The 26595-nt window shown below is 44.8% G+C and overlaps 1 protein-coding gene across 4 annotated transcripts in view; it reads left to right on the forward strand.

The window, feature by feature from the left end:
- LOC106589129 (protein spire homolog 1) overlaps positions 1 to 26595 on the forward strand; it is a 111473-nt gene that overhangs the window by 69441 nt on the left and 15437 nt on the right. For 3 of the 4 annotated variants that reach the window (XM_014178832.2, XM_045709471.1, XM_045709472.1), the window contains exons 9-12: positions 3581 to 3628; positions 6355 to 6512; positions 18564 to 18645; positions 21583 to 21725. In XM_014178832.2, coding sequence (XP_014034307.1) covers positions 3581 to 3628; positions 6355 to 6512; positions 18564 to 18645; positions 21583 to 21725 — 431 coding nt within the window. The remainder of the gene's footprint in view (positions 1 to 3580; positions 3629 to 6354; positions 6513 to 18563; positions 18646 to 21582; positions 21726 to 26595) is intronic. The other variant, XM_045709470.1, reaches the window with a different exon arrangement.

The raw sequence follows: 26595 nt of genomic DNA on the forward strand, positions 1-26595 counted from the left end.
TCAGGCAGCTGTCGGCGTATGTTGTGAAAATAAGCTTGGCGTTCTTATCCCCTCATACTCGGATACATTTATATCCCTAAGAGGATCAATGTGTGACAGCATACTGTACAGCTCACAGGGCAGCCATTGTTAGGGGTAATTCTGGATGTTTGGTTTCTGGATTCTACTGAGTTGTTGTGTAATTAGTGAAGTACCTCAGGGAACTGTGGTTTTACTGCAGACATACCTTGCCTTTAATGACATGGATGTCGAGATTGTTTACAAATAGGTTTTCCGTCTTAAAGATTAAAGATCCAGTGTAGTCGAAAATGTGATTTTTTTTTCACGTTTTATATATATTTCCACACTGAGGTTGGAATAACACTGACAAATTTAGGAAATTATTATGCCTTTTCAGTGTAAGAGCGGTTTCAAAAACACGCCTGAAATTTCTGCTTGTTTTGGTGGGATGGAGTTTTTGCCTGCCCGCCCAGACCACACGGCCTGCCCGCCCAGACCACACCCAGACAGTCTCAGACCACACCCAGACAGTCTCAGACCACACCCAGACAGTCTCAGACCACACCCAGACAGTCTCAGACCACACCCAGACAGTCTCAGACCACACCCAGACAGTCTCAGACCACACGGCCTGCCCGCCCAGACCACACCCAGACAGTCTCAGACCACACCCAGACAGTCTCAGACCACACCCAGACAGTCTCAGACCACACCCAGACAGTCTCAGACCACACCCAGACAGTCTCAGACCACACCCAGACAGTCTCAGACCACACGGCCTGCCCGCCCAGACCACACCCAGACAGTCTCAGACCACACCCAGACAGTCTCAGACCACACCCAGACAGTCTCAGACCACACCCAGACAGTCTCAGACCACACGGCCTGCCCGCCCAGACCACACCCAGACAGTCTGACCACACCCAGACAGTCCCAGACCACTCTTAGACAGTCCTAGACCACTCCCCACCACACCAGGATCTGAGGACCCATGCCAAATCTTTTCAGTCTCCTGAGAGGGGAAGGTTTTTTCATGCACTCTTCACGACTGTCTTGGTGTGTTTGGACCATGATAGTTTGTTGGTGATGCGGACACCAAAGAATTTGAAGCTCTCAACCCGCTCCACTGCAGCCCCGTCGACGAGAACGGGGGCGTGCTCTGTCCTCCTCTTCCTGTAGTCCACAATAATTTCCTTTTGTCTTGATCACGTTGAGGGAGAGGTTGTTGTCATGGTACTACACAGTCAGATCTCTGACTTTCCTATAGGCTGTCTCATCGTTGTCGGTTATCAGGCCTACCACTATTGTCGTCAACAAACTTAATGATGGTGTTGGAGTCGTGCCTGGCTGCTGCTACCGTCATAAGAGACGGTAGCAACAACATTATGTACAAAAAAAGTTACGAACAACGTGAAAAAACTATCAAAATAGCACGGTTGGTTAAGAGCCTCTAACATGGCAGCCCTCCCCTCTGGCGCCATCATTCACCACCTCTCCCTCTGCTATGGTGTCTGTCTGAATCCCTCCAATCACTTTTACTGAATCAGGGTGATAGTTGTGTCAAGTGGAATCATTATTTTTTTGCTGTGCCCCCCCTTCTCGCTGTGCCCCACCCCTCCTTCTCGCTGTGCCCCCCCCCCCCTTCTCGCTGCATTCCGGGTGCTGATTGAGCTCACTGGCTGACCTGACTAACACAGACTGATGATTAGGGAGGAATACAGTGTTGATGATGACTGGACCATATTGAAGATGTTCCCTCCTATAGGAGCAGTCTAAAGACCTGACTGTAACAGACTGATGATTAGAGAGGAATACAGTGATGATGATGATGATGAAGATGTTCCCTCCTATAGGAGCAGTCTAAAGACCTGACTGTCTTTTACTACAGATTAAATGATATGACATGTTATTTTATAAAAATCTATTCTCTGTAATTAATATTACCTGATTAAACTAATCATGTAAATGTAATTAACTAGGAAGTCGGGGCACCACGGAAGAATGTTTATGGAGCTGTTGTCTTCCGAATAAACTCTTAAAGATCTGGTAATCTTTTATATCAATAGCAGTCAATTATTAATCGTCACCTTAGTCTTATCTGAACGTCGTACAATTCTTGGTTATCTTCACGAACCCTGGCTAATAGATTTAATCAGCAATACAAAATGTGGTTTATTTATTTACTAAATACATAAATAAATCACACAGAATTTTATATATACACAGGATGGATTGATTACTAATTATGTCATAAAAGAAAACGTCCCTTGTGGATGGAATCGATATGACGGCTGGTTACACAAAGAAAGGGGGTTGGGTTTGAATGAAAGCGCGGCAAGACTGAGGAACAAAATGATTGGGTCTCTATCGGACCTTATGAAGCTGTGCTATCGTAAATACACAATCTAATGCATTCTAAATAACCGCCCATTCGGAAAAGGAAAATGCAAGAAATATATTTACTTTGAGCTGCTCTTAGATAGATTGGTGGAAGATGGAAGGCTGGGTTGCCCAGCAGAGATCTCCCTTGTCCTTTGAAGAATATTTCTGGGCAGATACGTTGTAGTCTGTCGTCTTGTGGTAGAACGGATACATCGTCCGTACCCTGTCTTTCTGAAGAGATTGTTCATCCTTTCCTAGGCCACTCACGTTTACAGCGGCTGCTGATAACTCGACGTCTAGGATGTATCACTTCTTTAGTGAATGAGAGTTCAAAGTTCATACCAAGTTGCCATACTATAAGCTCATGCTATATTCTGGCTGGTGTAGTCAAAATTCATCCTTCCAGCGTGTCGATCGTCATCTCCATGTTGAAATTTGCCCTTCTAAACGTATGGACGTCAGTCCTCAACATCATCGGGAACACAATGTTAATTAGGTCAGGTTGTAGTCGTTCAACCATTCACAACCAGAGCTCACGCTGAGGTTGGCTTAGTTACGGTTACGGGTCACGGGTTAGGGTCACGGGTTAGGGTCAGGGTCACGGGTTAGGGTCACGGGTTAGGGTCACGGGTTAGGGTCAGGGTCACGGGGGCTCTTATAGAAAAGGGGTTGGGTCATCATTTCCAACCAATCACGTGGCCACTGATTTTGAGCATATTTTACTTCTGAAAGCAATTCTCTCATTTTAAAAACTAAAATTACATTTCATCTTTTCACAAATTGTTTCATATTTAAACATTTTAAATTGCACAACAATTCCATGTGAATCTGATAACTATAATGTGTAAACCTTCCAAGATTATTTTTTTCGTCCTGTCATCAGTAATCATGTCTCAGACGACAACTGATCTGACATCATATTCTTTAAGTACCAACGGATACTTTCAATTGGTTGGATTACCGAAATATTATTCGGTTCCCAGTCTTTTAATGTTTCAACACTCTTATGTTAACAAAGGGCTTTCCAAGAGTCCATTTTGTAGAGTACAGAGAGAGAAAAGGGGGAAAGGTATTTATGGGGGGGGTCATAAACCTCACCAACAGGGCAACGTCATGACAACAGACTGATGATTAGGGAGGAATACAGTGTTGTTGATAATGCCAGGACCATATTGAATGATGATGTTCCCTCCTATAGGAGCAGTCAAAAGCATCAGCACCCCTCAAGATCTGAACCGCTGCTCAGGTAAAGCATTGTTACTGTTCTACCACTTATCGCCTACACCTGTGGGGTGTGAGGATGTACACAGTGTTGGACTTGAATGAGTGTCAATAAACACTACATGACCAAAAGTATGTGGACACCTGCTTGTCGAACATCTCATTCCAAAATCATGGGCATTAATATAGAGTTGGTCCCCACCTTTGCTGCTATAACAGCCTCCACTCTTCTGGGAAGGCTTTCCACTAGATGTTGGAACATTGCTGCTATAACAGCCTCCACTCTTCTGGGAAGGCTTTCCACTAGATGTTGGAACATTGTTGCGAGGACTTGCTTCCATTCAGCCACAAGAGCATTAGTGTGGTTGGCATTGATGTTGGGCGATTAGGCCTGGCTTTCAGTCGGCGTTCCAATTCATCCAAAAGGTGTTAAATGAGGTTAAGGTCAGTGCTCTGTGCAGGCCAGTCAAGTTCTTCCACACCGATCTCGACAAACCATTTCTGTATGGACCTCGCTTTGTGCACAGGGGCATTGTCATGCTGAAACAGGAAAGGGCCTTCCCCAAACTGTTGCCACAAAGTTGGAAGCACAGAATCATCTAGAATGTTGTTATATGCTGTAGCATTAAGATTTCCCTTCACTGGAACTAATTTGACGAACTGACTTGTTGTGAAGTTTGCATCCTATGACGGTGCCACGTTGAAAGTCACTGTGCTCTTCAGTAAGGCCATTCTACTGCCAATGTTTGTTTATGGAGATTGCATGGCTGTGTGCTCAATTTTATACACCTGTCAGCAACGGGTGTGGCTGAAATAGCCGAATCCACTAATTTGAAAGGGTGTCTACATACTTTTGTGTATTTCAGACTATTACTAAAAATCAACAGTTGATTTAACAATCTTTGTGGGCACCTATTGTGTCTTCACTAACGCTATTATCAATTTATTATTCAGTTTTTCTTTTCACAGTAATTCATGTAAACTAGTTTATCGCTAAACACAACGTGATGAGCAGTTCTGATGAGAATGGGTGTGTTACTGTGTGTAGGGATGGTGTGTTACTGTGTGTTACTGTGTGTAGGGATGGTGTGTTACTGTGTGTTACTGTGTGTAGGGATGGTGTGTTACTGTGTGTTACTGTGTGTAGGGATGGTGTGTTACTGTGTGTTGGGATGGTGTGTTACTGTGTGTTACTGTGTGTAGGGATGGTGTGTTACTGTGTGTTACTGTGTGTAGGGATGGTGTGTTACTGTGTGTTACTGTGTGTAGGGATGGTGTGTTACTGTGTGTTACTGTGTGTAGGGATGGTGTGTTACTGTGTGTAGGGATGGTGTGTTACTGTGTGTTACTGTGTGTTACTGTGTTGGGATGGTGTGTTACTGTGTTGGGATGGTGTGTTACTGTGTGTAGGGATGGTGTGTTACTGTGTGTTGGGATGGTGTGTTACTGTGTGTTGGGATGGTGTGTTACTGTGTGTTGGGATGGTGTGTTACTGTGTGTTGGGATGGTGTGTTATGGTGTGTTACTGTGTGTAGGGATGGTGTGTTACTGTGTGTTGGGATGGTGTGTTACTGTGTGTTGGGATGGTGTGTTACTGTGTGTTGGGATGGTGTGTTACTGTGTGTTGGGATGGTGTGTTACTGTGTGTTGGGATGGTGTGTTACTGTGTGTTGGGATGGTGTGTTACTGTGTGTTGGGATGGTGTGTTGCTGTGTTGGGATGGTGTGTTGCTGTGTTGGGATGGTGTGTTACTGTGTGTTGGGATGGTGTGTTACTGTGTGTTGGGATGGTGTGTTACTGTGTGTTGGGATGGTGTGTTACTGTGTGTTGGGATGGTGTGTTACTGTGTGTTGGGATGGTGTGTTGCTGTGTTGGGATGGTGTGTTGCTGTGTTGGGATGGTGTGTTGCTGTGTTGGGATGGTGTGTTGCTGTGTTGGGATGGTGTGTTGCTGTGTTGGGATGGTGTGTTGCTGTGTGTTGGGATGGTGTGTTGCTGTGTGTTGGGATGGTGTGTTGCTGTGTTGGGATGGTGTGTTGCTGTGTTGGGATGGTGTGTTGCTGTGTTGGGATGGTGTGTTGCTGTGTTGGGATGGTGTGTTGCTGTGTGTTGGGATGGTGTGTTGCTGTGTGTTGGGATGGTGTGTTGCTGTGTTGGGATGGTGTGTTGCTGTGTTGGGATGGTGTGTTACTGTGTGTTACTGTGTGTAGGGATGGTGTGTTACTGTGTGTTACTGTGTGCTGAATGGTGTGTTGTCTTCTTTAAGCTGTGTGATTATTCATTCATGGACGTGGATGCTTCACTTCATGCCTGGAAAATTCCCTGCTAGTCGACATATTGAATGTGCAGTTGAGTCGACAGAAGAGGATAAATACATAGTAGCTGTTATGAAAACTGTAAATGTAACTTCATCCCCTTCAGGTGTATAATGGTTATCGTGTTCAACGTGCGGTCTGAAGACATTCTCCTGTCTTTGTCCTGTAACTGAACACCACACGTAAACCCTCAGTGGTCATGCTGAACAGTTGTTCAGACAGCCCAATGTTCAATGCTTGCATCTCAAATGGCACATTTACTCCCTATATAACGCACTACTTTAGCCTGTGCTCTGGTCAACAGTAGTGCACTATGTAAGGTGCCATTTGGGACGCGGACCAGTGAATCCCTGGAGTAGTGTTGTTCAGTTAGAGTTATTCCATGTTGAAGAGTATTGTCAACCTGTAACTGATGTCCTCTCTGACTCCTCCCACAGACCTGTCCAGTCCGGATGCCCTCAGAAAGCACGCCAGCAGCAGCAGTACCCAGGCCCTGTCCTGTCCACCAGCTCACGAGGTGGGAGGGGCTCTTGGTCAGAGGAAGAGGCTGCTGAAGGCTCCCACGCTGGCTGAACTCTACAGCTCCGAGTCTGACGTATGTGTGTGGTGGGGCTGACCCCATTTAGTCGACTGGTGAATTGTTTGGTCAATAGACTGTTAGTACCAGTCAAACGTTTGGGGTTTTTCTTCATTTTTAGACGTCTATGTTTGGTTCAGATTTGGTGCGGTCCAGACCGGCCTGGACTTCAACGTCCACGGACATGGATTTTTGGTCCGGACCAGATCTGAACCAATCATAGACGTTTATGTTTGGTTCAGATTTTGTCCGGTCTGGACCAGCCTTGATTTGGCCCAAACATAGACAATATAAATGACTTCTTTTCAACTTTCATTCGGAACCGAAAATTAACCTGATTTCAATGCCTGGAAAATATGCCTTTTCAACGTCCTCGAAAACATATTTTAAACATAGGGAAAATACCTTTTCACCTTTCATTCAGAACTAAATTGTACCGAGCTGTAACGTCTGGAAAATACTTATTTTAGAGGTCTTTTCGATGTCGTTTTGCTCTCTGGGACTATTCTAGTTTTGAGGGTGCAACATTTTTTGGTCTTGCCTATGGCAGCAGATCAGCACAGACCGGCCCTGGCTGTAATTATGTGCACGAGCACAAAATACCACATCTGTAATTTTAGTCCCGTTCGAATCTGCCATTTCAGTAATTTTTACATGGCGGTATTTATAAAAAACGTGTACATTTAAAAAAAATATAACCTTTATTTAACTAGGCAAGTCAGTTAAGAACAAATTCTTATTTACAATGACGGCCTACCGGGGAACAGTGGGTTAACTGCCTTGTTCAGGGGGCAGAACAACAGATTTGTACCTTGTCTGCTCGGGGATTCGATCCAGCAACCTTTCGGTTACTGGCCCAACGCTCTAACCACTAGGCTACCTGCTGGTTACTGGCCCAACGCTCTAACCACTAGGCTACCTGCTGGTTACTGGCCCAACGCTCCAACCACTAGGCTACCTGCTGGTTACTGGCCCAACGCTCTAACCACTAGGCTACCTGCCCAACGCTCTAACCACTAGGCTACCTGCTGGTTACTGGCCCAACGCTCTAACCACTAGGCTACCTGCTGGTTACTGGCCCAACGCTCTAACCACTAGGCTACCTGCTGGTTACTGGCCCAACGCTCTAACCACTAGGCTACCTGCTGGTTACTGGCCCAACGCTCTAACCACTAGGCTACCTGCTGGTTACTGGCCCAACGCTCTAACCACTAGGCTACCTGCTGGTTACTGGCCCAACGCTCTAACCACTAGGCTACCTGCTGGTTACGGGCCCAACACTCTAACCACTAGGCTACCTGCAGGTTACTGGCCCAACGCTCCAACCACTAGGCTACCTGCTGGTTACTGGCCCAACGCTCCAACCACTAGGCTACCTGCTGGTTACTGGCCCAACGCTCTAACCACTAGGCTACCTGCTGGTTACTGGCCCAACGCTCTAACCACTAGGCTACCTGCTGGTTACTGGCCCAACACTCCAACCACTAGGCTACCTGCTGGTTACTGGCCCAACGCTCTAACCACTAGGCTACCTGCTGGTTACTGGTCCAACACTCTAACCACTAGGCTACCTGCTGCAGTAGAGTAAAAATTCCAGCCAGAATAACCTACTTTTTTTGGCGAACTCCAATGTCCTCTGGTAATACTCGTATCGACATCTCTGTGTTTTGAGAGAAATGTCTGAGTTTCACAGGTGTTACTCGCGGTTTGAGCTAGAAAACTAGAACTGATTTGATAAATTGAACTAAGTGCTGCACATAAGAATGTTATATATGAATGGCCCACATGTAGCAATGGCCCACATGTAGCCTGTCAACTTTCACAGTGAATGCTTTCGTTTGTTTTGTGCGTATGATTGTATCTTACCAAAGGCATCCGTAAGAAATATTGAGCCTATTTAATCCCTTGCTGTTAATAGATCGCAGAGCAACTGACTTCGTTTGGAACAAGTTAACTTTCTCAACCATAACCTTAAAACGCATCACTATGAAACAAAGATAAATGACATAAAGATTGATAGTAAAAAGCTTTGGAGCACCTTAAATGACATTTTGGGGAAAAAGCCAACTCGGCTCCTTCATTCATTGAATCAGATGCTCATTCATCACTAAACCCACTGATATTACCAACTACTTTAATGACTTTTTCATTGACAAGATAAGCAAACATAGGGATGACATGCCAGCAACAAATGCTGACACTACACATCCAAGTATATCTGACTAAATTATGAAAGACAATTGTACTTTTGAATTCTGTAAAGTCAGTATGTAAGAGGTGAAAAGTTATTGTTGTCTATTAATGACAAGCCACCGGGGTCTGACAATCTGGATGGAAAATTACTGTAAGATAATAGCGGACGATATTGCCACTCCTATTTGCCACATCTTCAATTTAATTGTTACCTACCCAAAATGGTAGACATGTTATGTAAATCAAATGATACAAACCCCCTCCCCAAAAATCAATTTCAATTCCAGGTTGTAAGGCAACAAAATAAGAAAAATGCCAAGGGGGGGTGAATACTTTCGTAAGCCACTGTACATGTAAATCCGGAACACTCAAATTAGTAGGATATATTCCGTTTGATATGGTTACATAAGACAGATGGTTACTGAAGGCAACAAAACTAGTAGGGTGGATGGGTGGGCGTATAAAGCAAACCTCTAGCAACACAAAGAGTTCAAATCACAGACAACTTCATCATTTTAGTTTATTAGCAACTTTTCTACTACTTACTACTTTTAGCTACTTTGCATCTATTTAGAATGTTAGCCAACCCTTCCCTTAACCCTTTAACCTAACTCCATTTAAAAAATTCATAACATATCATACGAAATGGGTGATGAACATTTCAAATTAATACATACCATACGAAACGTAACATATCATAGTAAATGGAGTGTCTCGGATTTACGTACAGAATATTATGAAATGCTCTGAGACCAGGTTGTGCATGGCTACACTTATGAGCTCCACAGAGGCATTCGCATGGGGTAGAGAGAATCCTCTGGTCACCTATAGAGACCTGCCAACAGGAAGTGGTCACCTATAGAGACCTGCCAATAGGAAGGATGTTAAGTGTCTCATGTGGTAGAGAGAATCCCCTGGTCACCAATAGAGACCTGCCAACAGGAAGTGGTCACCTATAGAGACCTGCCAACAGGAAAGAGGTTAAGTCCTACATGCCTTTCAATGCATGACTTTGAACCTTGAAACGCATTTGTTGTAAGAAATGTGCAATATAAATCAAGTTTGATGACATTACAGCTGTGGAATATTTAATAAACGGATTTTCACGAGGACACATTTTCTGTTGGGGCGGTATGAGAATTGGAGTGGGTCTAGGGTATCCGGGAGGATGCTGTTGTGAGCCATGACCAGCCTTTCAAAGCACTTCATGGCTACCAACACTAGTGCTACGGGGCGGTAATAATTTAGTCAGGTTCCCTTCACTTCCTTGGGCACAGGGACTATGGTGGTCTGCTTGAAACATGTAGGTATTACAGACTCAATCAGGGAGAGGTTGAAAATGTCAGTGAAGATACTTGCCAGTTGGTCCGTGCATGCTTTGAGTACACGTCCTGGTAATCCATCTGGCCCCGCGGCTTTGTGAATGTCGACCTGTTTTAACCTGTTGGGGCTACAGGTTAGCAATGAACCCCGAGCCGGGATTGCTAACAAGGCTGGAAATTCAAAACATCAAAAATCTAATAATTTCAATTTCTCAAACAATCAACTATTTTACACAATTTAAATGATAAACATCTCCTTAATCTAACCACATTGTTCGATTTTCAAAGAGGCTTTACGGCAAAAGCATAAAGTTAGATTATGTTAGGACAGTACATAGCCACAAAAGTACAAACATCCATTTTCAATTCAAGGTCAGGCGTCACCAAAAGCAGAAACCAGCTTGAATTATGCACTAACTTTTGTCAATCTCCATCAGATGACACTCCTAGGACATTATGTTATACAATACATGCATTTTTTGTTCCATCAAGTTCATATTTATATCCAAAAACAGCATTTTACAGTAGCGTGAAATTCAGATTTTTTTCTTCTCTGAAATGCTTCCGGTGAACATAACAAAATTACTATTCGAAAACATTGGTAAATTATAATATTGTCATTCAAAGAATAATATATTATCATCTCGTAATTGCTACCGAATGGCCAGATCTCAAAATAACTTTACTGGGAAATCACATTTTGCAATAAACGGGGTGCTATGCTAAGAACAACAGGCTATGCTATACAGTTAGCATCATCTAAAATCGATAATAACATTGTAAATACCCCCTTACCTTTGATTATCTCCATCAGAAGGCAGGATCCCAGGTCCGGAAGGCATTCCAGGTCCGGAACAAATGTGGTTTCTTTTGACAAAGTTCATAATTTATGTCCAAATAACACCAAGTACTTAGCGTTCATTATGCTCCCACAAAACGTGGTTGGGGGGCTGGTAAAATCACGCCGAAAAGCTAAAAAAAACCAGTAAATAATCTATTTATGTTCGTTCAAACATGTCAAATGTTGTTTAGCATTAATCTTTTGGTCCATTTTTAACGTTAAACATCAGTAATATTTTCACACAACCTATCCTATGTCTAGATAAAAAATGATGACAAACTCACGTTTCTCAGATTTATGCGCAGGCGCAAAAAAATGAAGTGATGACATGTCAACTTCCTTGGATTCTAATTTGCTCTCTGTTTATCATAGATGCTTCAAACAACTTTATAAAGATCGTTGACATCTAGTGGAAGCCGTAGGTGTTGCGAAATGAATCCTTTCTCACTATGGTATCTATAAAACAATGACACTAAATAGTACAGTCACAAAATTCAAATTTTTTTTGATCTATTTTTCACAGGTTTTTGCCTGCAATATGAGTTTTGTTATACTTACAGACACCATTCAAACTGTTTTAGAAAATTCAGAGTGTTTTCTATCCGAATGTGTTAATAATATGCATATCCTAGCTTCTGAGTTGGTGTAGGAGGCAGTTAAAAATGGGCACATATTTTCTTCAAAATGTCTCAATACTGCCCACGAGCCCCAACAATGTCTTGCTCACATTGGCTACCGAGAGTGTTATCACACAGTTGGCCAGAACAGCTGGTGCTCTCATGCATGCTTCAGTGTTGCTTTCCTCGACGTGAGCATAAAAGGCATCTAGCTTGTCTGGTAGGCTTGCGTCACTGGGCAGCTCGCATCTGGGCTTCCCTTTTTATAGTCCGTAGTAGTTTAAGCATATAGGGAAGGACATTCAACAAGCACAGCACTTACACAAATGACTGATGATTGACAGAGAAATTGATGATTCAATTATTGTGGTGGGCTGTCTTGTTAAACTTCAGTGCAGCTTTTGACATTATCGATCATAGTCTGCTGCTGGAAAAACATATGTGGATAGAGAGTTACCTGTCTAACAGAGGGTGTTCTTTAATGGAAGACTCTCAAACATAATCCAGGTAGAAACAGGAACTCCCCAGGTAGCTGTTTAGGCCCCTTGCTTTTTTCAAAATTTACTAACGACAGGCTTTGAGTAAAGCTAGAGTGTCTATGTATTTTACTTTTTTTTTTTTTTTTTACATTTTAGTCATTTTAGCAGATGCTCTTATCCAGAGCGACTTACTCATGCATTTTTTTTTTTTTGTACTGGCCCCCCGTGGGAATCGAACCCACAACCCTGGCGTTGCACACACCATGCTGGCGTTGCAAACACCATGCTCTACCAACTGAGCATGACTCAACAGTATACATTAGCTTTAGCTACCACAGCGACTGAAATGACTGCAACACTTAACAAAGAGCTGCAGTTAGTTTCGGAATGGGTAGCAAGGAATAAGTTAGTCCTAAATATTTCCAAAACTAAAAGCATTGTATTTGGGACAAATCATTCACTAAACCCTAAACCTAAACTACATCTTGTAATGAATAATGTTGAAATTGAGCAAGTTGAGGTGACTAAACTGCTTGGAGGAGCCCTGGATTGTGAACTGTCATAGTCAAAACATATTGATACAACAATAGCTAAGATGGGGAGAAGTGTACAGGCCTAGTTTTGTCGCACGTAGACTACTGTTCAGTCGTGTGGTTAGGTGCAACAAAGAGGGACTTGGGAAAATTGCAGTTGTCTCAGAACAGGGCAGCATGGCTGGCACTTTCAAAAGTACACGAAGAGCTAACATTAATAATATGCATGTCAATCTCTCATGGCTCAAAGTGGAGGAGAGATTGACTTCATCCTTACATGTTTTGTAAGAGTTGTTGACAAGCTGAATGTACCGAGCTGTCTGTTTTTAAAATACTAGCACACAGCTTGGACACCCATGCATACTAGAGGGCCGATTTTAATCGGAATGGCCGATTTTAATTAGGGCCGATTTTCAAGTTTTCATAACAATCAGTAATCGTCATTTTTGGACACCTATTATGGCCGATTAAATTCCGCTCCACGAGGAGACTGCGTGGCAGGCTGACTACCTGTTATGCGAGTGCAGCAAGGAGCCAAGGTAAGTTGCTAGCTAGCATTAAACTTATCTTATAAAAAACAATCAATCTTAACATAACCACTAGTTAACTACACATGGTTGATGATATTACTAGTTTATGGAGTTTGTCCTGTGTTGCATATAATCGATGCGGCGCCTGTTAATTTATCATTGAATCACAGCCTACTTCGCCAAACAGGTGATTTAACAAGCGCATTCGCAAAAAAAGCACTGTCGTTGCACCAATGTACCTAACCATAAACATCAATGCCTTTCTTTAAAATCAATACACAAGTATATATTTTTAAACCTGCATATTTAGTTAATATTGCCTGCTAACATGAATTTCTTTTAACTAGGGAAATTGTGTCACTTCTCTTGCGTTTTGTGCAAGCAGAGTCACGGTATATGCAGCAGTTTGGGCCGCCTGGCTCTTGCGAATTGTGTGAAGACCATTTCTTCCTAACAAAGACCGTAATTAATTTGCCAGAATTGTACAGAATTATGACGTAACAGCAATATTTAGACTTAGGGATGCCACCCGTTAAATAAAATACAGAACGGTTACGTATTTCACTGAAAGAATAAACGTTTTGTTTTCTAAATGATAGTTTCCGGATTTGACCATATTAATGACCTAAGGCTCGTATTTCTGTGTGTTATTATATTATAATTAAGTCTATGATTTGATATTTGATAGAGCAGTCTGAGCGGTGGTAGGCAGCAGTAGGCTCGTAAGCATTCATTCAAACAGCACTTTCCTCTTCGCTGTGCTTCAAGCATTACGCTGTTTATGACTTCAAGCCTATCAACTCCCGAGATTAGGCTGGCAATACTAAAGTACCTATTAGAACATCCAATAGTCAAAGGTATATGAAATACAAATGGTATAGAGAGAAATAGTCCTATAATAACTATATATATATATATATATATATATATATAGGCCGATTAATCAGTACCGGCTTTTTTGAGCCTCCAATAATCGGTATTGGCGTTGAAAAATCATAATCGGTCGACCTCTAATGCATACCCCACGACATGCCACAAGAGGTCTCTTCACAGTCCCCAAGTCCAGAACAGACTATGGGAGGAGCACAGTACTACATAGAGCCATGACTACATGGAACTCTATTCCACATCAAGTAACTGATGCAGCAGTAGAATCAGATTTAATAAACAGATAAAAATACACCTTATGGAACAGCGGGGACTGTGAAGAGACACACACACACACACACACACACACACACACAGACACACAGACACACAGACACACACACACACACACACACACACACACACACACAAAGCTTAAAGGTACAGACACATTCATACACACATGGTGATATTGTTGTATGGTGGTATTGAACATGCTGTGGACATGTGGTGCTTTAGGGATGTTATATGATGTTCAGTACAAACAGTTCACTGTTTCATCTTTAGTTCATTCAGTTAAAACATAGTTCATCTTGTTTTATATGTAATGTGGGAGTTTTGGTGTGTTTGGACCTCAGGAAGAGTAGCTGCTGCCTTCCCTAATAAATAAAATAACAAATAAGTGCATTGTTTAGCTCACATCTGACGGCTGGGGGGCATTTAGGACGTACTGCGGGGCGTAAAATATCCTAATGATTATGATCACACTTCCTCAATTGAAATATTCTGGCCACACTATAGGAAAGATAGTTTGCTATGGTTTAGAAACTTGGGAGCTGGAGTTATCCGTGTGGCCCTGGACATTTTGAAATACTGTATTTTCACGTCTAGAATTAAAAACCTCCAGGCCTCCTGGAGTTCCATAACTCTCAATTTATTGGAAAAAATAAGAATTACAGTTTAGGGAAAAAAATACAAATCCCGTCTGAATTGTCTTCTGGAATAAGGGACATTCTGGAGTCAAATTAAATCCAGCTTTATTGTTCACATACACATGGTTAGCAGATGTTCATGCGAGTGTAGCGAAATGCTTGTGCTTCTAGACAGTGCAGTAATATCTAACAAGTAATTTAACAATTCCACAACAACTCCCTAATACACACAAATCTAAAGGGATGGAATATGTACATAAACTCAGCAAAAAAAGAAATATCCCTTTTTCAGGACCCTGTCTTTCAAAGATAATTCATAAAAATCCAAATAACTTCACAGATCTTCATTGTAAAGGGTTTAAACACTGTTTCCCGTGCTTGTTCAATGAACCATAAACAATTAATGAACATGCACCTGTGGAACGGTCGTTAAGACACTAACAGCTTACAGACGGTAGGCAATTAAGGTCACAGTTATGACAACTTAGGACACTAAAGAGGCCTTTCTACTGACTCTGAAAAACACCATAAGAAAGATGCCCAGGGACCCTGCTCATCTGCGTGAACGTGCATTAGGCATGCTGCAAGGAGGCATGAAGACTGCAGATGTGGCCAGGGCAATAAATTGCAATGTCCGTACTGTGAGACGCCTAAGACAGCGCTACAGGGAGACAGGACTGACAGCTGATCGTCCTCGCAGTGGCAGACCACATGTAACAACACCTGCACAGGATCGGCACATCCGAACATCACACCTGCGGGACAGGTACAGGATGGCAACAACAACTGCCAGAGTTACACCAGGAACGCACAATCCCTCCATCAGTGCTCAGACTGTCCACCATAGGCTGAGAGAGGCTGGACTGAGGGATTGTAGGCCTGTTGTAAGGCAGGTCCTCACCAGTAACAACGTCACCTATGGGCACAAACCCACCGTCGCTGGACTAGACAGGACTGGCAAAAAGTTCTCTTCACTGACAAGTCGCGGTTTTGTCTCACCAGGGGTGATGGTCGGATTCGCGTTTATCGTCAAAGGAATGAGCGTTAAACCGAGGCCTGTACTCTGGAGCGGGATTGATTTTTGGAGGTGGAGGGTCCGTCATGGTCTGGGGCGGTGTGTCACAGCATCATGGGACTGACCTTGTTGTCATTGCAGGCAATCTCAACGCTGTGCGTTACAGGGAAGACATCCTCCTCCCTCATGTGGTATCCTTCCTTTGTTCAGGGACACACTATTCAATTTATTAGTCACGTGTCTGTGGAACTTGTTCAGTTTGTCTGTTGTTGAATCTTGTTATTATGTTCATAGAAATATTTACACGTGAAGTTTGCTGAAAATAAACGCAGTTGACAGTGAGAGGACGTTTATGTTTTTGCTGAGTTTATAAATATATGGATGAGCGATGACCGAGCGGCATAGGCAAGATGCAATAGTTACATAATTACATAACCTACATTTCTAGTAATACTAGTCAAGTGCAAATGGGGGCTTTGGTAATGTGTATGCGATGCATACGTGTCACGTAAAGAGAGCAAAGGTTGAGGGAATAGGGAATGTTTTTCCAAAACAAATTAGAGAGTACTTTCCAGTCAGAAATGGCTGTGATTATGTTAGTTTCAGCAACACGGACAGAGAGAGAGAGAGAGACAGACAGCACTATACACACTGATGTTCTGTGGTGGTCACCTGCAGCAGGGAGGAGAGAGAGACAGCGGGTGCTAGTCAGTCACTCGCTGTTTTTTTAAATTTATTTCATCAAACTGTGTGCTTAAAGCATCAGACAAGCTCAGTGAATATATACTGCTCAAAAAAATAAAGGGAACACTAAAATAACACATCCTAGATCTGAATGAATGAAATAATCTTATTAAATACTTTTTTCTTTACATAGTTGAATGTGCTGACAACAAAATCACACAAAAATAATCAATGGAAATCCAGTTTATCAACCCATGGAGGTCTGGATTTGGAGTCACACTCAAAATTAAAGTGTAAAAACACACTACAGGCTGATCCTACTTTGATGTAATGTCCTTAAAACAAGTCAAAATGAGACTCAGTAGTGTGTGTTGCCTCCACGTGCCTGTATGACCTCCCTACAATGCCTGGGCATGCTCCTGATGAGGTGGCGGATGGTCTCCTGAGGGATCTCCTCCCAGACCTGGCTAAAGCATCCGCCAACTCCTGGACAGTCTGTGGTGCAACGTGGCGTTGGTGGATGGAGCGAGACATGATGTCCCAGATGTGCTCAGTTGGATTCAGGTCTGGGGAACGGGTGGGCCAGTCCATAGCATCAATGCCTTCCTCTTGCAGGAACTGCTGACACACTCCAGCCACATGAGGTCTAGCATTGTCTTGCATTAGGAGGAACCCAGGGCCAACCGCACCAGCATATGGTCTCACAAGGGGTCTGAGGATCTCATCTCGGTACCTAATGGCAGTCAGGCTACCTCTGGCGAGCACATGGAGGGCTGTGCGGCCCCCCAAAGAAATGCCACCCCACACCATGACTGACCCACCACCAAACCGGTCATGCTGGAGGATGTTGCAGGCAGCAGAACGTTCTCCACGGCGTCTCCAGACTCTGTCACGTCTGTCACATGTGCTCAGAGTGAACCTGCTTCATCTGTGAAGAGCATAGGGCGCCAGTGGCAAATTTGCCAATCTTGGTGTTCTCTGGCAAATGCCAAACGTCCTGCATGGTGTTGGGCTGTAAGCACAACCCCCACCTGTGGACGTCGGGCCCTCATACCACCCTCATGGAGTCTGTTTCTGACCGTTTGAGCAGACACATGCACATTTGTGGCCTGCTGGAGGTCATTTTGCAGGGCTCTGGCAGTGCTCCTCCTGCTCCTCCTTGCACAAAGGCGGAAGTAGCGGTCCTGCTGCTGGGTTGTTGCCCTCCTACGGCCTCCTCCACGTCTCCTGATGTACTGGCCTGTCTCCTGGTAGTGCCTCCATGCTCTGGACACTACTCTGACAGACACAGCAACTTTCTTGCCACAGCTCGCATTGATGTGCCATCCTGAATGAGCTGCACTACCTGAGCCACTTGTGTGGGTTGTAGACTCCGTCTCATGCTACCACTAGAGTGAAAGCACCGCCAGCATTCAAAAGTGACCAAAACATCAGCCAGGAAGCATAAGAACTGAGAAGTGGTCTGTGGTAACCACCTGCCGAACCACTCCTTTATTGGGGGTGTCTTGCTAATTGCGTATAATTTCCACCTGTTGTCTATTCCATTTGCACAACAGCATGTGAAATTTATTGTCAATCAGTGTTGCTTCCTAAGTGGACAGTTTGATTTCACAGAAGTGTGATTGACTTGGAGTTACATTGTGTTGTTTAAGTGTTCCCTTTATTTTTTTGGAGCAGTGTAGTTGGTTTGATTTAAAACACATAGGATGTGTCTATATATGGAAAATTACACATTTTAAAAAGATCTTTCTTGTACTCCTCGTTGTAAAAGAGGCTTTTATTTGTGATGTATGGAACAAGACACAAACAATCACATTCTATCCACGCATGACGGCTGTCCCCTACAACAACAAAAGAAAATCTTGGTCGACCAAGAGTCTTCTGGTCAAGAAAGCTATTGACTTTCACAGAGAGACAAATGTATATGTTCCTTCATCGAGCCCACATCCAGAAACTACTGCACATTCCTTACTATCCAAGTTGTAACAGCAGGTTAGTCTGTTTCTAATGGGGGTGTCTATGCCTACATCAGTCATGTATATCTCCTCATTAACAGGATGAGTCCAGTCACAGCTCCTCCAGTTTGTCGACATCCATTTTGGACGCCTCGTCTCCTGAATCTGTCCTGGGGAAGAACAGTAAGATACTCTCTTCACTCTCTTTTTGTTGCTTTTTTGAAAGTTGTATTTATTATGTTTTCACTGAATTCGTAAAACTGTTACATATTCCACATAAACATACACATTATTACATGGAAAAAGTACATTTCCAGACATTTCATAACACCAATCATGAATACGAACTAGTACACTAGATCCCTCCACTCTTTGAAGGCTCCCGAGGTATAGAAAACTAAGGCTGCATCCTAAATGGTGTGCTACTGTTTTTAACAAGTTTTTTTTAAATTTGACATATGAAAGATTATACAGACAATACAGTCAAACGGGTAGAGAGCCAAACACACACTGATGCCCTAGCACATCGAACCCACCCACCAAGTCTCTACGGCTGGCCATGCTTTCCTCCTGGCTTCCCGGCCAACAGCTCCGCACCTCCCGCAGTTACTTGCCCAAGCCTCCCCAACTTCTTCTTTACCCAAATCCAGATAGCAGATGTTCTGAAAGAGCTGCAAAACCTGGACCCGTACAAATTAGCTAGGCTAGGCAATCTGGACCCTCTCTTTCTAAAATTATCCGCCGCCATTGTTTCAAACCCCTATTACCAATCTGTTCAACCTCTTTCGTATCGTCAGAGATCCCTAAAGATTGGAAAACTGTCCCGGTCATCCCCCTCTTCAAAGGGGGTGACACTCTAGACCCAAACTGTTACAGACCTATATCCATCCTGCCCTGCCTTTCTAAAGTCTTCGAAAGCCAAGTTAATAAACAAATCACTGACCATTTCGAATCCCACCGTACCTTCTCCGCTGTGCAATCCGGTTTCCGAGCTGGTCACGGGTGCACCTCAGCCACGCTCAAGGTCCTAAACGACATCATAACCGCCATTGATTAAAGAAAATACTGTGCAGCCGTCTTCATCGACCTGGCCAAGGCCTTCGACTCTGTCAATCACGGTATTCTTATCTGCAGACTCAACAGCCTTGGTTTCTCAGATGACTGCCTCTCCTGGTTTACCAACTACTTCTCAGACAGAGTCCAGTGTGTCAAATCGGAGGGCCTGTTGTCCGGACCTCTGGCAGTCTCTATGGGGGTACCACAGGGTTCAATTCTCGGGCCGACTCTTTTCTCTGTTTACATCAACGATGTCGCTCTTGCTGCGGGTGACTCCCTGATCCACCTCTATGCAGACGACACCATTCTGTATATATCTGGCCCTTCTTTGGACACTGTGTTAACTAACCTCCAGACGAGCTTCAATGCCATACAACACTCCTTCCGTGGCCTCCAACTGCTCTTAAATGCAAGTAAAACTAAATGCATGCTTTTCAACCGTTCGCTGCCCGCACCCGCCCGCCCGACTAGCATCACTACTCTGGACGGTTCTGACCTAGAATATGTGGACAACTACAAATACCTGGGTGTCTGGCTAGACTGTAAACTCTCCTTCCAGACTCATATTAAACATCTCCAATCCAAAATTAAATCTGGAATCGGCTTCCTATTACGCAACAAAGCCTCCTTCACTCACGCCGCCAAACACACCCTCGTAAAACTGACTATCCTACCAATCCTCGACTTCGGCCATGTCTTTTACAAAATAGCCTCCAACACTCTACTCAGCAATTTGGATGCAGTCTATCACAGTGCCATCCGTTTTGTCACCAAAGCCCCATATACCACCCACCACTGTGACCTGAATGCTCTAGTTGGTTGGCCCTCACTACATATTCGTTGCCAGACCCACTGGCTCCAGGTCATCTATAAGTCTTTGCTAAGTAAAGCTCCGCCTTATCTCAGCTCACTGGTCACGATAACAACACCCACCCGTAGCATGCACTCCAGCAGGTAGATCTCACTGGTCATCTCCAAAGCCAACACTTCCTTTTGCCGCCTTTCCTTCCAGTTCTCTGCTGCCAATGACTGGAATGAATTGCAAAAATCGCTGAAGCTGGAGACTTATATTTCCCTCACAAACATTAAACATCAGCTATCTGAATAGCTAACTGATCGCTGCAGCTTTACATAGTCCATCTGTAAATAGCCCACCCAATCTACCTACCTCATCCCCATATTGTTTTTATTTACTTTCTGCTCTTTTGCACACCAGTATCACTATTTACACACCATCATCTGCTCATCTATCACTCCAGTGTTAATCTGCTAAATTGTCATTCTTAGTAGTGCACTGCTTTAGTCCTACGGGCCCTGGTCAAATTTAGTGCACTATTTTAGTCCTACGGGCCCTGGTCAAATGTAGTGCACTACTTTAGTCCTATGGGCCCTGGTCAAATGTAGTGCACTACTTTAGTCCTATTGGCCCTGGTCAAATGTAGTGCACTACTTTAATCCTATTGGCCCTGGTCAAATTTAGTGCACTACTTTAGTCCTACGGGCCCTGGTCAAATGTAGTGCACTACTTTAGTCCTATGGGCCCTGGTCAAATGTAGTGCACTACTTTAGTCCTATGGGCCCTGGTCAAATGTAGTGCACTACTTTAGTCCTATGGGCCCTGGTCAAATGTAGTGCACTACTTTAGTCCTATGGGCCCTGGTCAAATGTAGTGCACTACTTTCGTCCGGGATAGAGGAGGGTTTGGCCGGCAGGGATGTTCTTGTTCCACCGCGCTCTAGCGACTCCTGCGGCGGGTCGGTGCGCAGTGCACGCTGACACGGTCGCCAGGTGTACGGTGTTTTCCTCCGACACATTGGTGCGGCTGGCTTCCGGGTTAAGCGAGCAGTGTGTCAAGAAGCAGTGCGGCTGGGTTGTGTTTCAGAGGACGCACGGCTCTCGACCTTCGCCTCTCCCGAGTCCGTACGGGAGTTGCAGCGATGGGACAAGCCTGTAACTACCAATTTGATACAACGAAATTAGGGAGAAAACGGGGTAAATGTAAAATAAATAAAAACTGCCTGTTCCCTCCGTCCTTCCAGCCTGTCTTTTCTCTCTCTCCTCCAGCACCCCCTAGGTTCCTGCCCATCTCCATGACTCCCCAGCCTGACAGTCGCCCCTCCCCTCAGAGGAGACGCTCCATTGAGAAGGAGCCCCCCACCAGCGTACGACCCTTCACAGCCCCCACCAGACAGAGCTCCAAGTCTCTGGTATGTACACTGTGTGCTGCAGACAGTCAAGCCTCCATGGTATTATAGTGTACACTACTGTGTGCTGCAGACAGTCAAGCCTCGTGTTTTCAATTACCTGGTTGGCCTCGTGTTTTCAATTACCTGGTTGGCCTCGTGTTTTCAAACACATTGTATGAGGCTTCAAATGGCATAACAATATTGTCCCATCTCCCTGCCCTACTGTGAGATGGTTTCTCTGAGGTAACTTACTTGCTGAATGACCTGGTACTGGTCAGGTCAGGCAGTGTGTCATGGAGGGACAGTAAACCCCAGGATGAACAGCAGCCAGAGGAGCAACAAGGGTACAGAGAGAAACTGTGTTGTAGTCGAAACATTTCGGACGCAATTAGCTCGTTACCTTCAACTACAGTTGCAACAAAGTTGTCCAGTGTCTTAACGCTAGCCTCGTCAACAACAGTCATGACCGGTTTAACGTTACCTCAGGCTCCATTGACTCGCGTCGCCGCCTCTGTTCAGTCCGGCTTTTGCTTGACTCCGAAGTCAGCGACGTTGTTTTTTTAAAATGTTTAATTTATTTCACCTTTATTTAACCAGGTAGGCCAGTTGAGAACAAGTCCTTTATTTAACCAGGTGGGCCAGTTGAGAACAAGTCCTTTATTTAACCAGGTAGGCCAGTTGAGAACAAGTTCTCATTTACAACTGAAACCTGGCCAAGATAAAGCAAAGCAGTGTGACACAAACAACAACAGAGTTACACATGGAATAAACAAACAAACAGTCAATAATACAATAGAATAAGTCTATATATAGTGTGTGCAAATGAGGTAGGATAACGGAGGTAAGACAATAAGTAGGCCATAGTGGAGAAATAATTACAATATAGCAATTAAACAATGGATTGGTAGATGTGCAGAAGATGAATATGCAAGTAGAGATACTGGAGTGCAAAGGAGCAAGATAAATAAATAAATAAATACAGTATGGGGATGAGGTAGATAGATAGATGGGCTGTTTACAGATGGGCTATGTACAGCTGCAGTGATCTGTGAGCTGCTCTGACAGCTGGTGCTTAAAGCTAGTGAGGGAGATATGAGTCTCCAGCTTCAGTGATTTTTGCAGTTTGTTCCAGTCATTGGCATCAGAGAACTGGAAGGAAAGGCGGCCAAAGGAGGAAATGGCTTTGGGGATGACCAGTGAAATATACCTGCTGGAGCGCGTGCTACGGGTGGGTGCTGCTATGGTGACCAGTGAGCTGAGATAAGGCGGGGCTTTACCTAGCAACGACTTATAGATGACCTGGAGCCAGTGGGTTTGGCGACAAATATGAAGCGAGGGCCAGCCAACGAGAGCGTACAGGTCGCAGTGGTGGGTAGTAAATGGGGCTTTGGTGACAAAACGGATGGCACTGTGATAGACTGCATCCAGTTTGCTGATGGTCGGTCGTTGATGGTCGGTCGGTAACCCCTACACCATAACCATCGAAATTGAAAATTGAGGGGCAAGCAGAGGGCTTCAACGTAGGCCTATGACTCCTTTCCATTCGGAAACTCCCAGGTTGCCGCATCAAAAGTGCCCTTCCTCCGTGAAGTGCTGGCTGCAGATCCTGTTAGCTCGAGCTTACACGTCCTTCCTCTTCAGGACATGGAGCCACTTCTTCAGACGTTGTGGGTCGTTGGGCAGCCGATGGTAGCTTACCGAGGGAATTTATACAGTTAATGTTTGAATTACTACGTTTTGTTGCCATCTTCGTTGTCCTAAACCTCACTCTCTCTTTCGATTCACTCTCCGTGTGAAAACTCAATACCATTGACACTTTACTGTTTCCTGCCAGTGACGCACTGGCGTGAGTCGTTACTATGGCAATTTAAAATGACGCTGACCATAGCTCAAATAAACCTTGTTGACGATCAAATTAGTAAATATAGAGATGTTTTTTTATGTTAAATGCACATGTTTAGTATTAGTGGATTTAATACATCTCTTTGCTTAGATTTACTTCCTAAGGTGTTTCCATTCCCCTTTAAGGTGCCACCAACCTCCTGTGCTGCACAGTGATGGAGTATACAAACAGAAAAGAGTAATCTCTCATATAATATGATTCATCTGAATTAGCCCAGATGGTTCACTCTCCTAGAGAGAGAGAGAGAAAGAGGTGTTTCTGGGAAAGGTGTAGCAGAAAGTCCAACCTTCAGAACTACCTACCTACCTTATCATCTCGCCACCTTCAGAACCAACTACCTACCTTGTCATCTCTCCACCTTCCACCTCTCCACCTTTTCCACCTTCAGAGCCTTATCATCTCATTCTCCCTATATTATCCCTCCACTCTCTCATATTCTCTCCATTCGATCTCTCCTCTCCCTCTCTTCTCTCTATATTCTCCCTCTATTCTCGCTCTCCCTCTTAGGCTTGTGTGCTGCTGCTCGACTACGGAAACCCATTTCATGAAGCTCCCGACCAACAGTTATTGTGCTGACGTTGCTTCCAGAGGCAGTTTGAAACTCGGTAGTGAGTGTTGCAACTGAGGACAGACGATTTTTACGGGCTACGTGCTTCAGCACTCGGCAGTACCGTTCTGGGAACTTGTGTAGCCTACCACTTCGCGGCTGAGCCGTTGTTGCTCCTAGATGTTTCCACTTCACAATAACAGCACTTACAGTTGACCGGGGGGCAGCTCTAGCAGGGAAGATATTTCACAAACTGACTTGTTTGGAAAGGTGACATCCAATGACGGTGCCACGTTGAAAGTCACTGAGCTCTTCAGTAAGGGCCATTCTACTGCCAATGTTTGTCTACGGAGATTGCATGGCTGTGTTCTTGATTTTATACACCTGTCAGCAAAAGGTGTGGCTGAAATAGAATCCACTAATTTGAAGGGGGTCCACATGCTTTAGTATGTATGTGTGTGTGTGTGTGTGTGTGTGTGTGTGTGTGTGTGTGTGTGTGTGTGTGTGTGTGTGTGTGTGTGTGTGTGTGTGTGTGTGTGTGTGTGTGTGTGTGTGTGTGTGTGTAATGGTGTTATTATGGTGAATGTGGCGTCTCCAGAGGCTGATAGAAGGGTGTTATTATGGTGAGGCTGATAGAAGGGTGTTATTATGGTGAGGCTGATAGAAGGGTGTTATTATGGTGAGGCTGATAGAAGGGTGTTATTATGGTGAGGCTGATAGAAGGGTGTTCTGGAGGAGAAGTCAGTGCTCCAATGAGTTCTACTGAACTGTTTTATTTCCTTTACGTCAGGTGGAAAACCCGGCCCCCAGCAGTGGTGCTAAGGTGGTACGTCGTGGATGTATTATGTCACTCCTCTCAGAATAACTCTGGATGCCGTCCAGGTCATCACCACGTTGATGTATCATACAGCAGCATTCAGAGATTATTGGACCCCAGACTGCAAATAAAAGATGACCTGGACGCACACAATGACGTCATCAATGATCACCTAATGCAACTTATAGTGTTAAAACTGACATGGCTTGGGAACACATTTTAGACTTTATACACTCCAACTAACCACATGACTCACTGGGTGTTGAGATGGGCTCAGAGCTGCTGTGTTGCTCATCTTCATCATCATCATCATCAGTCTGCTCTGTGTGCTCCCTGGGAGTAATATCATGCTGGTGGCGCGGTAACGGGTGTACCGCGCGGTAACGGGTGGCGTGTTAACGTAACGGGTGGCGCGGTAACGGGTGGCGCGGTAACGGGTGGCGCGGTAACGGGTGGCGCGGTAACGGGTGGCGCGGTAGCGGGTGAGGTGGCGCGGTAACGTAACGGGTGGCGTGGTAACGGGTGAGGTGGCGCGGTAGCGGGTGAGGTGGCGCGGTAACGGGTGAGGTGGCGCGGTAACGTAGCGGGTGGCGCGGTAACGGGTGAGGTGGTGTGGTAACGGGTGAGGTGGCGCGGTAACGGGTGAGGTGGCGCGGTAACGGGTGAGGTGGCGCGGTAACGGGTGAGGTGGCGCGGTAACGGGTGAGGTGGCGCGGTAACGGGTGAGGTGGCGCGGTAGCGGGTGAGGTGGCGCGGTAGCGGGTGAGGTGGCGCGGTAGCGGGTGAGGTGGCGTGGTAGCGGGTGAGGTGGCGTGGTAACGGGTGAGGTGGCGTGGTAGCGGGTGAGGTGGCGTGGTAACGGGTGGCGTGGTAACGGGTGGCGTGGTAACGGGTGGCGTGGTAACGGGTGGCGTGGTAACGGGTGGCGTGGTAACGGGTGGCGTGGTAACGGGTGGCGTGGTAACGGGTGAGGTGGCGTGGTAACGGGTGAGGTGGCGTGGGAAATTGAACTGCATGCTTCAACAATGGTTTTGTCTCCTGTTTCCGTGGTAACCAACATCATCATCATCCTGTGCTGTTGGGCTGGAGGTTCACTTTTAGATTCTTTAAAGATCATTTTCACTTTTAATGTGATCGCCTCATTTTCATGCTGTCAGAATAAAGGTGCAACTCCTCTATGGCATGTTTCCTTTCCATTGGTCATGGAGCTTTGATAACAGCCTGGTTCCCACACCTGTTTGGCATGATGGCACAAACAGACAATAGCCTGGTTCCCACACCTGTTTGGCATGATGGCACAAACAGACAATAGTCTGGTATCCACATCTGTTTGGCATGATGGCACAAACAGATAACAGCCTGGTTCCCACACCTGTTTGGCATGATGGCACAAACAGACAATAGCCTGGTTCCCACATATGTTTGGCATGATGGCACAAACAGACAATAGCATGGTATCCACATCTGTTTGGCATGATGGCACAAACAGACAATAGCCTGGTATCCACATCTGTTTGGCATGATGGCACAAACAGACAATAGCCTGGTATCCACACCTGTTTGGCATGATGGCACAAACAGACAATAGCCTGGTTCCCACATCAGTTTGGCATGATGGCACAAA

The sequence above is a fragment of the Salmo salar genome, chromosome ssa27 (assembly GCF_905237065.1).
Source record: "Salmo salar chromosome ssa27, Ssal_v3.1, whole genome shotgun sequence".
Classification (NCBI taxonomy): Eukaryota; Metazoa; Chordata; class Actinopteri; order Salmoniformes; family Salmonidae; genus Salmo; species Salmo salar.